The sequence below is a fragment of the Pezoporus wallicus genome, unplaced genomic scaffold (genome assembly GCF_028554395.1).
Source record: "Pezoporus wallicus isolate ANWC-B61680 ecotype Strahan unplaced genomic scaffold, APGP_CSIRO_Pwel_v1 scaffold_2584, whole genome shotgun sequence".
Lineage (NCBI taxonomy): Eukaryota > Metazoa > Chordata > Aves > Psittaciformes > Psittacidae > Pezoporus > Pezoporus wallicus.
In genome coordinates, this window is record NW_026642851.1 from 9,295,389 (window position 1) to 9,309,817 (window position 14,429).

General features: G+C 39.7%; 1 protein-coding gene across 13 annotated transcripts in view; it reads left to right on the top strand.

The window, feature by feature from the left end:
• Positions 1-14,429, top strand: part of KIAA1217 (KIAA1217 ortholog) — a 374,037-nt gene that overhangs the window by 289,050 nt on the left and 70,558 nt on the right. For all 13 annotated transcript variants that reach the window (XM_057432470.1, XM_057432469.1, XM_057432464.1 and 10 more), the window contains 2 exons: positions 3,795-3,993; positions 8,378-8,471. In XM_057432470.1, the coding sequence (XP_057288453.1) occupies positions 3,795-3,993; positions 8,378-8,471 (293 nt within the window). The remainder of the gene's footprint in view (positions 1-3,794; positions 3,994-8,377; positions 8,472-14,429) is intronic.

The window sequence follows — 14,429 nt, forward strand, 5'->3', positions numbered from 1 at the left end:
TGGGAAAATCTTCATGTTTCAGGTAAATCCATTGTAACAGAAGCATAAGTGAAAGAGGGACTTCAGGGTGCTTGGAGATACTAACATCCATTGTGCATAACCTTCTTTCCAGCAGCATTGCTGGAATATGTACTGTGCCCTTACAAAAGCTATGCCTGAGTTATATTCTATTTCTTCTTGCTTTAATTCTCCATGGGAGTAATTTTTCAGCTGAAGGTAAAACAAACCTCAGAGCTGCAGCAGCTTCCATGAAGCTGGGCCTGTGGGTATTGCTGGTGTTCAGAGTTTCAACCAGGCAGTGTGTGGGAGAAAAATAATGTCAATGACTTAAAATAATGGATTTTGAGTCTCTTTATTCTGTCATGCTGAAACAGGATTTTTAGAAGAGAGCAGTTAGTTTTGTCAAATAGGAAATGCCCTGAAGCATTGCTATATCATGATACAGATCAAACAACTCAAGAGAAAAGGCAGTAGTATTTTTTAAGGGCATGTGATTTAAGGGAGTGTAAGGAAAAAAGAATTTATTATGTCTTTGAAAATGTCTTTTTCCTCTACAGTGAGACTGTGGCCAAAATATTTCTCTGAGTTCTATGTTAAAGCTGTCTGTTTTAAGGCATGATCTTTTTGGATAACATGAATATTTGCTTCAAGAATTCAATACCTAAAGACAACTGTAATTTTGTTTTGGATCAATATTTTGTGGAAGTATTGGAGGACAGGCAGAGTCAAAACTGTCCTGAAAATATTTAGACTTCTGTATAAGGAACATTTTTCAACTCTACTATTTCCTTTTTATTAATGGTTTCAGTAGCTCAATATTCAGCATGGTTTTAGTGGCCTGAAATGCAAAAAGTGCGTTTTCTGCATTCTGCACTAATTTTTAAACTGGGCAGAAAAGAGTCATGCACAACTGTAAAGCTGATATTCGAAATCTGTAATTTTAGCCAAAAAATCATTTTTTGCCATTTAACCCAAAAAAGTTTCAAATGCCAATATATGGAAGGTTCCATATGTTCTTCCTAGGAACTGAAAGCTATCGTAAAAAATGAACATGGTTTTGCACATCTTGGAACAGTGAAATAAGTGCAATCATTTAAAAACATAGAATCATAGAATAATCAGGGTTCGAAAGGACCTTAAGATCATCTAGTTCCAACTCACCTGTCATGGGCAGGTACACGTCCCATAATCTATGCTTGCTTAGGTTTTTTTTACGAATGTAGTTAGTTTCTGAATTCTAATGAATATTCAGCTGCATAGAATATTTGAATGAGCACTGAAAAGCCAATTTTACCCAGAAGAAATAAAGGTTGTCAATTTTTTTTTTAAAAAAGGAAAATAGTTGGAACTCATTAAATAATGACATTAAAAATAAAATTTGTAGGAAAATTCTCCTCAGTCTCTGAAAGAAAACTGGTTACTTTTTGGTCTGAAACAATTTTTCCAGCCAAAATAAAATGGGAGTTTGGAGTAGAATTCATTAAAGGTCTGATTGCAGTCTTAACAAAAGAAGAGCTCTCAGCTCTTGATAATAGTAGAGAAATGATGTTGACAGCTCCATTTTATAAAAGCAGCCTAATAACAAATAATAGTTAGGTAATGTTAAGTCGTCTGTTTACTATTTAGAAAAATTAACATCTTCCTTCCCTAAACACAAGCACAATTATCTACCCACTGATTGTAGGAACATCTGACGACGTAGGGCTCATTCCTCTCCAGCAATTATGGATAACACAGGGGCAAAAATACTTGTGTCTAAGGAGAAAGAGGGCTCATTTTAGATTAAAATGCCTTATTTTCATTAAATGCCTTTATTTTCTAGGACCTTAGCTTTTCCTGTCGCTTTTGCTCAGTGTTTGTATCTCAGCAGCGTGAACTGCCCATGCCATTGCTGATGACTTTCAAGCAAGAATCACTGACTTACCATCAAAGTTTTGTGATTTATTGAGATTTGGTGATGAACCTTTTGTTCTCAAACCTCCTGTTTGTATTGGAAGGGAGGGTTAGGGCTCCCTGACCCTTAGGGAACATATGGTGCATATGTAAAATATTGTGCCTAATTTTAGCCTACCATTGTTGGTTATTGGTAGATGCAAAGGCATGGCAGCGCCTGAAAATGTAATAAAGGCTTCAGCAGTTCAGCCTGAGTGCTGTCCTTCTACCATTGTGTGACTAGTCACATTCAACATCCAGTTCAGGGTGGGATGAAACTGCCAGAATTCAGTGTAGATGTTTCTGTAATAACTAATTCTTAAGCAGATCTGATATTGTTTTCCTTTTCCAAATGCTTTCCAATGGCTAGATAGCTCTTGAGCCATTTGTCTCTGGTTGTACCTCTCAGACAGCTGGTGGAAATACAAACTTCAGTAGTATTTTTACTGTCTTTTCTACATATTTTCTCTTCCATCTCATTCTGGGCTGCTAAATGTCTGCAAAGTGGATGCACCAATGTATACTGAGGGCAACGAATTTGGAAAGCAGCTTGGCAGAAAGGAATTTAGGGATCCTGGTGGACACTAGGCAATGCGCCATTTCAGCAAAGGCCAGTGGTATCCTTGGCTGCATTAGACAAAGTTTTGCCAGCAGGTTGAGGGAGGTGATCCTTCCCCTCTACTCAGCACTGGTGAGGCCACACTTGGAGTGCCGTGTCCAGTTCTGGGCTTCTTGGTAAAAGAGAGACATGGACATACAAAAGAGTCCACTGAAGGGCCACAAGGATGATTAACTTAGTTGGAATATCACTGCTAAGAGGAGAAGCTGAGAGAGCAGGGATGGTTCAACCTAAAGAAAAGAAGGCTCAGGGGAAGGCTCAATCAATGTATGAAAGCATCTGAAGGGAGGGTGCAAAGAAGACTGGCTCTTTTCAGTGGTGCCCTGAGACAGGACCAAAGGCAGTGAGAGCCAACTGGAATATGTGAGGTTTCCTCTCAACATTCAGAAACACTTCTTCACTGTGAGGATGACCAAGCACTAGCACAGGTTTCCCAGAGAGGTTGTGGGGTATCCTTCCTTGGAGGTACTCAGAAACTGTCTGGATACAGTCCTGGGCAAGTGGCTGTCAGTGTCCCTGCTGGAGTGGGAAGCTTGGACCAGATGACCTCCAGAGCTACCTTCCACCCTCAGCCACCCTGTGATTCTGTGATCTGCCGTTTCATTGTTTTTTTACACCACTGTAGAAGCTATACCTGCTCCAACTCTTATGGATGGCAAGAGAGTGAAGGCCTTTCTTCCTGGCACAATGCAGTGCGGTACAGAGACACCTGAGATGGCCCAGAAAGAGCACAATGTACTTTCAGAGATAATGCATATTGAATTGTGAATATAAAATTCCTCATGCTATAGTGGGGGTGTTGTTGGGTGTTAGGCTAAAATGTACAATTCATGTTTAAACAAAACTGGTTGCTATAAGAGAATAAAATTCTTCCTCAGCTGCTTTAAAAAAAAGTACCTTGTGATTTACTAACACTTTCTACTGCAGAGCAGACTTGGTGTATTTGGGATTCTCCCTTAGTCTTATTAGGGTAAACTTCAGATTTATCTAACTGAAGAACAGGCTTCTCAGCAAAGTGCAGTAATGGGCAAGCATATTTATCAAGGTACAGCCATATCACTGTTCTGTGCTCTATGCCAATAGTGTATTGAAAAGGAAAATGTTGTATGTGATTTATGAGTAAAGAATGTGAGCTGATTTTTCTCTTCTCATGAGCTTGGTCAATGTTTCACATGGACTTTGAAACCCAGATCATTACTGTGCACTTAAGAATATGTAACGTGCTATCATATTTTGCTTGTAGGTGTTTTATATCTTCAGTATGGAGATGAAACAAAGCAGTTAAGGATGCCGAATGAGATCACAAGCACAGATACAATTCGTGCCCTTTTTGTAAGTGCCTTCCCCCAGCAGCTATCGATGAAAATGCTGGAATCACCCAGTGTGGCCATTTACATCAAGGATGAGAGCAGAAACATATACTATGAACTGTGTGATGTGAGGTAAGTAAACATAGAATTACAGCTGTTGGGGTTGGGGTGGGCTTTTCTGTAGTGCACTTAACAGAATAAAAAGGAGTGGAGTTGATAAGTATCTGACAGAGAGTGGCCTGACACATAAAGGCATGTTCAGTGGTATCTGAGTAATACGGGAGGTCTGGTCTGACACTGCCGTCAGCTGTAGGTGCAGTATCTGTTGCACAAGACATTGATAAATGGAGTACCTTGTTCAAATATTCTTATAGTATAAACAGGTTCACATATTTAATATTTTATTGAATTCTAACTGAGACATAAATATTTAAAATATGGAACAAAAAATAAGCAATTACAGAAAACCTGTTCTTTTTCTTTACTGGTAGTGCAAAGCCTGATCCTTGTGAGCCTGAAGCTGCAAACGTGAATGTCACCAATATCCTCACAAGAGTGCCAACTATGCATCATCTAGCACTGCCAAAGGTGTGTGGCACTGGTGACCCCTGCTGCAGCAGCCCCACCACCTTCCTGTTTTATGTCAGGATGCAGCAAGTAATGCAGTCACTTCCCTTCATGAATTTAGAGCTTGGTCAGTAAATCATCTGACTAACATCTGGGAGCAAATTTCTATCCTTTATTCTGTGTGAGTGCAGCAGCTTATTTAGCCAGGTTCTGTCAGTCCTGATGTCCGTGCTCTATGAGCAGAAGGACCAAGTTCTCAGAGTCCCTAGAAAGTCCTAAGTTATGCAGCAGCAAAGCTCTCAGGCACACCTCAGACACGTTGCACTCTATAAATCTGTGCAAGAAAATATGCTAGTCCTTTGTGCCATCCTTTTCATAAGAAGTTACATGTTAAAAAGAATTGAACAGAGGAGCATAAGATGAAGGAGAAAGCAGAAAAGGTGTTTCATCTCTCCCAATCTTCCACTAGTGCAAAAAAATGATGTGAAAGTAAGAGAAGTGTACTGTCCACTGCTGCCTTGTTTGTTCTTGGAGGTCCTATGGCTGAGGTGCTTCTCCATTTCTTGTAGTTAAAAGAGCAAGCTGGAGCTTTTCTAGCCTTGACACTTCCAATTCTCCCATTCCTCAGTCTTTGAACAGTACTGCACTCCATTTTCTCACCTCTGCCTTGCTCTCCTCAGGCTGCCTATCCAGTGTCTTGTCATTAGCCAGCCTGTTTCAGTTTCTGGTTTTTATCTTCCTTGCTTTGCAGACCCCCACACCTCTGTTTGTCCACTGTAATACCTATGTTAAGACCCATCTGATTCTTTTGTATCATCATCATTCATCAGGTACTCAAGTTTCTTATACATCAGTCTATTCACAAGATCTGATCAAATGATTGAATCAAGATGAGGGTTACTATTTCTCTGTTGCCAGATTGCATTGTTGCCAACCATCATCTGGCTCATCAGCTCCTTGTGTCTCACTTTATCCTTCCATCTTCCCTTGAGTTTCAGACTAACAGTTTATGACTTCATCTCCTCCCTGCCCCCAAGAATATGGTTGTTGATTATCTTAATACCACTCCACCTTTTTTTCTCTTGCTCTCATTGCAGGCGTCACTCTGCCAACCTCAGACCTGGCTCAGTCTCAACATCTGCTTCCTCTGTTCCTATGCCTGTATTGTAGAGCATTTCTAGAGGAAATCCCATGACCCAGCTGACTTCCTCCATAACAAAATTCCCTTCTTCAGTTCTGCTACCCTTCTCACTAGGGAAATCCTAGCAACTGTGAATGTCTGTAGTTGGATGACATGAATCCTACCTCTTCTGTCCAAACTAATATCTTAGTCTTCTCTTTAATACAGTCTCATGGATGATTAGTTTCAGCCTAGCTTATGTTCTTCTTCATTAGGCCATCACAGTCCTTTTCCTTTTATTTTTTTATATTTTTAATCCCGGGGGACAAAGCACTATCTTTTTACTTAAGCCCATAACCTGGTCCTTTTCTTACAGTGGTTCAAGTCTTTACATCCAGTGTAGATTTCTGATTTTTTCTCTGTAACATCCCTATGGTGTAGCCTTTCCACATACTGAAGAAAACACTCAGCAACTTCATCAGCTTTTTAATAGCAACTGCTATAATGGTCTTTTCCGAGCAGTTGACACAGGTAATCTTGTTCACTCTCACCCATTCAAATGAAGCAACAAAGATGATTCTCCTAGTTTCATAAGCAGACTGTTTCACATGCTTTTTCTTTTCATTTGTCCTCTGGCTGTATCTTTTCCATCTCATTAAATATAAACTACTTGTCTTCATTATGAAGGCTCCTTCAAGCCCTCTTCAACACCATTTTTCATTTCTTGTTTAGTACCAAGTAGCATCTGCTTCCACTTGGCAAATAATGCCAACTTTTATTGTAGATGTCTTTAATTTTCTAACAAGTGCCTTCAAGCTCTCTCTTGGGCAGCCCTCTAATACACTTGGAAGGTGTCCTCCACAGACATCCGCAAAGCCACTACATTGGTCTCCTTCCCTCTCCTGGTGTTACACTGCCTACTCAGAGCATGCCTGTGGTCCCACAATCTGTTTATTGCTCTTCTGGCTGTAAACACTATGGGCTTCTCGTTTCTTTTTGTTCCCTTATCTTTCTGCAGCTATCCTGTTGTCTCTTTTGTCTTCTATTCACCTTGTAAGCTGGTGAAGAGGTGGTATTCCTGGCGTGTTTATGCAGCACACACAGATCAATGAGGCTTTTGAACATGCCAAGGATATCTGGGAGCTACAGTAACGCAAATAATAGAAATAATAAAAGTACAGTAATATATACCTGTTATCAGCAATGTTTATCTTAGAATAGCAACATGAGGTGAAATAGAATTCACCTCAGAGATCAAATGCCTGGTATTTTGGTGCTTTGCCTTGCAGCAGTGTTTTACTTTAAAGTGTCATGTTTCTACAAGAAATATTTATGGAGAATGCTTTTAAAACAAACTTCAGTTAGTTGAGGGTACCATCTCATAGCTGTCAGACAGAAAAGACAGCAGATACAATTTATTTAAATGAATAACGTACTGCTTCTTGAACTGAAGATGAGAGAGCTTGCTTTGTATTGAAAGAAACGTATTTCCAAGTCTGAGACAGAAAATGGTAACTGAGAATCCCAGTGCAAGTCTCAATGCGAAAGGGTCACGTTTGCAAGATGGAAAAGAGTTTGTGTTACCATAAATAATTGAAGAACTTGAACTTGCCGCAAGGTAGCTATTTTCCTATGCAGTCTACAAGAAACACTCATAAATGCTAAACTTCTCATCAGCCCTACAGTTCTTAAACAGAAGGCACTGATCTGTCTCTTATGCTGTGGGGTTTATTTAATAACTACTTGACATCTACACAGCAGCACAAGTTCTGACTAGCTACTCATTCAAAGCAATCACTGATTGTAATACGACATTGTAAGAAAGAAATTAGACCTGCCCAAGAATCTTTTCCTTCATTTTTAAATGATAATCCCAGTGATTAAGATCAGTTCACTAGACTTGTATCTGCACCTGGAGGAAAGGAATTCAGTCACATGTGTAAGTAAATTCTCTAGAGATCACTACTGGGAAATGAAAGGAATCATAGCTTTGAAAGGATGTGAGTGAGTGTAGATTGGATTTGCTACTGATTAAATGTGAACAAGAAATCAGCAGGACTCAGTGCGAGTGTCTAAATTGTAAAATTATTGGAAGGTAGGTTTTGAAACAAACCAGAAAACTACTGTCATCTAACCATTTCCTAGTAGCTGAAAAATTTGCTAATCGATGACAAAGTGTTAGATCCTAATAAAACAAAAATACTATTTTCTGGCTTTCCATCTAAACCATTTGTGAGGTAGCTTTCATTAAAACTTTTGCTTGTTTATTTGTTTTTGTAATTCCTTTTTTTTTTTTCCTTAAGACCTGTCTTTATTAAAGATAAAGTTTAGAGGAAGGATTTATTTGCTACTGAATTTTTAGCTTTTGTACATTTTTTTCAGGTTTGTGAACAAGCTGATAATTAGAATTGCCTCAAGAATAACTGCAGTTAGAAAGACTGCTTTTCTTTTGATATTTTGCTTCTCAGAATAGCAAAAATTCACGTAGGCTGAGTGCACAATAAAACATGTAAATATTAACTGAATCCTTTTGAGCGCTGTGTAAATGTTGAAGCTCTGTTGTCTTCAAAGTGTTTCACTCTATGGCAGGATCTTGAAAGAAACTTAACAGTATCTAATTTTTATGGGTGTGGAGTTGTAGCATAAGAATGATACTTCCCATGGGAAAGAGAATCAAAGTCGGCTTTTGTTTGTTTGTTATGGCATTTAGGTTTTTCTTATAGGTCCACTGCAGACCTACTCTTTGTTTGTTACCTGAATCTTTTGGGCAACAAAGTTAATAAAAAAATTACTTTCATCTGTTATCATTGCTGATTCTTTTGATTCCAGGAATATTCAAGACCGATCTTTCCTTAAAGTTTACAACAAAGATCCTGCACACGCATTTAATCACACTTCCAGAGCTGTAAATGGAGATATAAGGGTAAGTACTAGTGCTGTATTTGTACTCCTCTTTCCTCTAGCTTTTATGCTAAATTATTAAATTCTTAACTGTAGTATGTACAAAACAAATCATAAAATCAAGGATATATATATGATACATATACAAAAGAGAGAATTGATAATGCTTACTGTAGTATTTCTTAACTGCTTTGCTTTTTCCAATTACTTGCCCTGAGCATTAACTTTTTTTGTTCTCTTTTACAATGATTAAAGTATGTAAACCAAAACGTAGCTTTTAATTACTTATTTCAGATACAGACAGTGCTCGGAGTTTATACAACTTCTTATTTCATGTTTTCAAACCTTGTATGCTGAAGTATGGCATGGTGTTAGTTCACTCCAGCAAGGCTTCAGCATGAACTGGTTTGCAGTGGCTGAGCAGATAGATGTACTTTCCTTGGAGTCTGTTGAAACATATTGTAAATGATGGGTTCAAATAGGAAATTCTGATAAATATCCATTGTGCTGTAAATGGTTTTGTCTTTTTCTAAAATTTTCTACCTATACTGAACAAAGACTGGTATATTTGCTTTTTCAAGTAAACATTTTGTACTGGGAGACTATGCAGAAAGCATTTGAAGCATATTCAGTTTCTCTCTGTCACTGTCCCAGTCTTTCGCTGGACTGTTATCTCCCACCTTGATGCCAAGAAGGCAGGAGGTGCAGCTGTGCAGGACCTCTTCCAGTGTGTTACCCACAGCTAATGTTGCAGCAGGGGGTGGTGTTGAGATTAAACAAACTCATCTTCTCCACACCCATCCTAGGTCTGTACCCAGGAAATGGTACAACCAAATCAGCTTGATGGGGCCAGAAGGGAATACCACTACTGTCCTTCCTGCTTTGTGGCTTTTATGTGTGCTCCAGAGCTGATTCAGCTGAGCAGAAAATTTCCTGTGAAGTGATTTGCTTAATTGTTGATTTCCTTCTTGGTTCCGTTATCAATTCTGAGCATGTCGCACTGCTTTATTATTAATATTTCATGTAAGCACTTCTGCTGCCTCAACAGTTAGGTCCTCATTATTTTAGGAAGATTGCAATAGTTTATTTACAGGCACTATTCTCAACCACCTTTCATTTATGTACTTCAATTACGAAATGTCCTTCTGATAGGTCAGAAATCTAATTACTTGATCATCCGTACTGTTGCACACACAACAGTGGAGAGCAAATAGACATGCTTCAAATGGCTGATGTGATAGGTGGATAAGGAATTGGCTGGATGGTCACACTCAAACAGTTGTGGTCATTGGCTCGATGTCCAAATGGAGATCAATGACAAGTGGTGTTCCTCAGGGGTCAGTACTGGGACCAGTGCTGTTTAACATCTTTGTCAGTGACATGGACAGTGGGATCAAGTGCACCTTCAGCAAGTTTGTGGTGCAGTCAGCACACTGGAGGGCTGTCATTCAGAGGGACCTTGACAGCCTCAAGAGGTGGGACAGTGCTAACCTCATGAAATTCAACAAAGCCAAGTGCAGTGAATGTCCTGCACCTGGGTCAGGGCAATCACAAGCACATAAAAAGGCTGACCAGAAACTGGATTGAGAGCATCCCTGATGGGAAGGACTTGGGGGTGTTGGTTGACAAAAAGCTCAACATAAGCCAAAAGTTCGTGCTTGCAGCCCAGAAAGCCAACCATACCTGGGCAGCATCAAAAGGAGCTTGGCCAAGGGAACTCATTCTTCCCACCTATTCCACTCTTGTGAGATCCCACCTAGATTAGTGTGTTCAGCTCTGGGGCCCTCAACCTAAGAAGGTCCTGGACCTGTTAGAGCAAGTCCAGAGGAGGGCCACAAATCTGATCAGAGCTGGAGCACCTCTGGTATGAAGAAAGGCTGAGAGAGCTGGGGTTGTTCAGCCTGGAGAAGACAGGGCTTCAAGATGACCTTATAGCAGCCTTCCAGTGCCTTAAGGGGCCTACAAGATAGCTGTAGATGGGGCTTTTTACCAGGTCATGTAGTGATAGGTCTAGGTAGAATAGGTAATGGCTTTAAACTGTAAGAGAGTAGATTTCAATTAGATAATAGGAAGAAATTCTTTACTGTGAAGGTGGTGAGGCACTGGCACAGGTTGCCCAGAGAAAATGTGGCTGCCCCATCCCTGGGCAGTGTTCAAGGCCAGGTTAAATGGGACTTTGAGAAAGCCGGTCTAGTGGAAGGTGTCCCTGCCTGTGGCAAGGGGGCTGGAGCTAGATGATCTTTAAGGTCCTTTCCAACTCAAACTATTCTATGATTCTATGATAGCTTTTAGTGTCTTCTTTAAGGTCCTGACATTATTCAATTATGGTTATATTCCTGTAGCAGTAACAGGATGTAGTCAATGCATCTCTTTCATATTTGAAGGCATGGCATAATATCATTGTCCATTATGACATTAACTCATGAAACTATTTCACTGTGGCTTTATAAATTTATCCTATACTATTCTTTTTCCATGCACAGTGGATGCTGAATATAGCTACTGAGGCTTTATTTGTGCTCTCTAGACCTGTTTTCAGATATGGTTAATTACTGTGTTAGCTACATACATTCAAAAGTAAAGATTACTTCTTTGGCCCTCTGCCAGGCATTTACTGCCTAACAGAGTTGTTTTAAACACAGGTGCTGCTTCTGTGCAAAAAACTGTAATAATATCTATTTCTCATTTTAAAATATATGTTGTACGACAAACATACACGCTTGACATCTCCTGATTATGGCTGAGTTATCTTCCTTTGGTCATAACTCAGAAATAATGGTGACACAGTGATTACCTTGTCAGAAGTGGTGGTTTCATGGTAAAATATTGTATTTTTCCCTGCTGAAATGCCAAAGGTGCCATTTTGAATTTTTGTGCCTCCAACAAAACAGTTATTTTCTCATATGGCCTTTCCTTTGCATTGGCAAATTTCTAGTCTTTCTGGTCTGAGAGTTGAAATCGAAGCCAGGATGTTCATAGGGACTTTGTGGAGAAACATGCAAAAAAATCTTCCCTTTGATCTGTGTGAACTTCTGCACTTCAAAGTTATGAGCATGGAAACAAGTGATTTCTTGAGCTCTGGAAATAATGAAACCTGTTTGTCTAAGGATGTGTGTCTTCTGGTTGGGTTCTTCCTTTGCAGCAACACTTGGATCCTAACCAAGGCTCTTCCAAAGTAGAGAGTTGTAATAGTGCTCTCCCTGATGCTCATCCTCCAGTGTCTAAAAAGGTGGAGTACACACTGCAACTTTTCTTCTGTTCGGCAGAAGTACTGTAGGGTGCTCTCACAAATCTCTTGGTAGGGACATAATAGTCTAATGGTTTCGGCACTTTGATTAAATCTGGTTTAAATTTGCCTGCAGATTCACAGTTTAGTAGGTTGGGGGGGGGGCACCCACCAATAAGCAGATGGATTATCTATAACTCTTTCCTTAGCAAATCAGATTAAAGGGGATGGAAATGTGGGGGCAGTAAGAAACATGTGCATTTTATGTATTGGTATTGCATGGTGCCCAAAATATTGTGGAAAATCCTTTGCTTCTCATCCCTCCTTTTGTGTTTATGCATCTTAGCATTAGGTAAGTTGATGTTCTTTTCTTTCATGTGATATGAGTGCTAAATTCACTACAGTGGGAAGTAAGGAATAACTCTGCATCATGGTTAACTGTTTCAAAAAAACCTACAGGAAAGCAATTTATTGTCAGACTGGTTGAAAGAACACTATTTAGAATATGATGAGTTAACTGTTGTAAGTACATTTTTCCATGGTGATGCTGTGAGTGTGGTTGTATCTCCTGCCATATGTGAGTTACAGCTTTAGTTTTTTGAGGTTTGGAAAAGTTTTGTCTTTGCAGATTTTTCTACTGTTTGCCTTCTTGTCCCTTTGGAACCTTTATCCCTGGGTTTGATGATGTTCAGGCTTCTATCCATGTGATTTATAATCATTTCCATGTAACAGACCCAAAATAATCTCAGAAAATAATGTTAGCTGCCAGCTTGGACACCTGTTTTAACTACCAAACAGATGTGAGACCTGTATAAGAATTGGCAGTAACACTTGAAGTATTAAGTATTATCCATATGGACAAGAAGACTCAGAATGTGCAAGAGGAATATGGGATCTGTCAGATTCAGATCTCCTATCAAACCGCTCAGCTTTCATGTCCATTAATTCTGATTTTGTGGTCTTCTGTTTCATGTGTTTTTCTGAATCGGTTGTGTTTGAAAAAAGGGATTTTGCTCAGTCTAAGCAAGCTCTTAAGGACAGTTTCTCTTCAGATAGGATTCTTCGAAGTTCCTTACTTGCCTGCTGATAACTGTGCCATGGCCATTTACATCTTGAAGAGCATGGTTTGGTTGACAAGTCAGCCATGCTGAATGGTGGTCAAGCAAGAGGTAGTAGCCACATAGTGCCATCTCCCTGAATATTTGTGCTTTTCTGATTTTTGTTACTCCTTTCCCAAAATGTATGCTGAAAATCTGTAGCAGTTTTCTTTTGAAAAATGTATCTTCATGGTGCTGCGTTTCATTAATCCTTTCCCTGAGCTTGTAACATTTACAGCACTTTTTAGCTCTCTGTACAACAATACTTTCTTCTGACAAAATACTGTCTTGTATCCAAATGTTTAGATGAACTTTTTATTCTCTCTGGCATTGTTTTGAATTCCAGTGTAAATGCATGTACACAGCCATGCTGGTCTATGCCGTTAGAATTAATGTGATTTGTGGTTTACGTAGACTTGAAGGGGAAGAGGGTTTCTCAGACTTAACTAGGTGTAGGGTCCAGGTTGCCTGTCTTCTCACATTCAGGAAGGTGTATGGATTGAAATCAGTAGATGACACTAAAGAACTGACAGTGGATTTTGTGTGTTGCTGAATGAATTGAATTCCTTTGAAAGTGTCACAGCTCCTTTTATCCTGGGCTGTTGCTGTGAGCCCTGGTGACTCCAAGTGGAAGTGATTCCCCCACCAAATGTGCATAGCCTATATTCTATCCTCATTCCCTAGACCTTCCTTTTATGGAGTGGCTAAAATGGGAAGAATCCTAAGTTACAATCTCCACCTTCTGTCATTGCAGCTTGTCTGCATTCCTGGTGTCACAGTTGGATACTAATAATGTTGGTTTATGCAGTAGTTTTTGGGCTTCATCTGTCTGCCAGTTTTGAGAATCGTGAGGGAATTTTTACTTTATAACAAACCAGTGGCTGTTTTGCTTGGCAGTCTTTCTCCTCCCAACCACCTGCCCTCAAGTCTGTGGGTTACACTTTGTTTTAAAGTGTCCTAGACCCACCATGGTTTTGCTCGATTCCCTGACTTGCACAAGACCGTACCAGGTCAATGCTTTGTCCCAGGCCTTTGCTGGTGGGCAAGGCCAGAATATCCAAAGAACGCTTGTTGTGGCTGCTGTTGTATCAGGGTACACTTTGGGGTGATTTGGACTTTTTCTAGAGACTGTTTCTCTAGTAAAAACATTAGGGCAAGTTGAGTCAGAGCTGAGTTGGAGGGGTGGGGGTACCTGGAAACAACATCTAGGAGTTAGAATGGCAAAAAGGCAATGATGTTGCTGGCAGCAATAGGGGTTTGGGCTGCCAAAGTGAGAGGGGATGAGTTAAGATTAGTTATACAACAAAATAAGACAAACATTTGATAAGTTTGGTAGCTGTTGTGCTGAATAGCTTTTATTAATGAAATTAAACAACAGCATCTTTTCATTTTGCCCCTGAAAGTGCCTGGCTAGCAGGTTGCTAATATTTTAACACTCTAGAGTTAGATGAAATTTGTGAACTTAAAAAATCCCTACAAGTGCTAAAACCCCTCAAACAGCTCCCCAAGTATTTAAAGCATTCAGGGACCCTGAAATTCAAGCTGGCTTGCAGGAAAGATAGAGATAATACGAGTAGGATCATCCTTCTGTGTTCTTAAGGTAGCTGTAAACATACGTCCAGCTTCTTTGAGGTGTTTAACTAGCTTCTTTTCATGG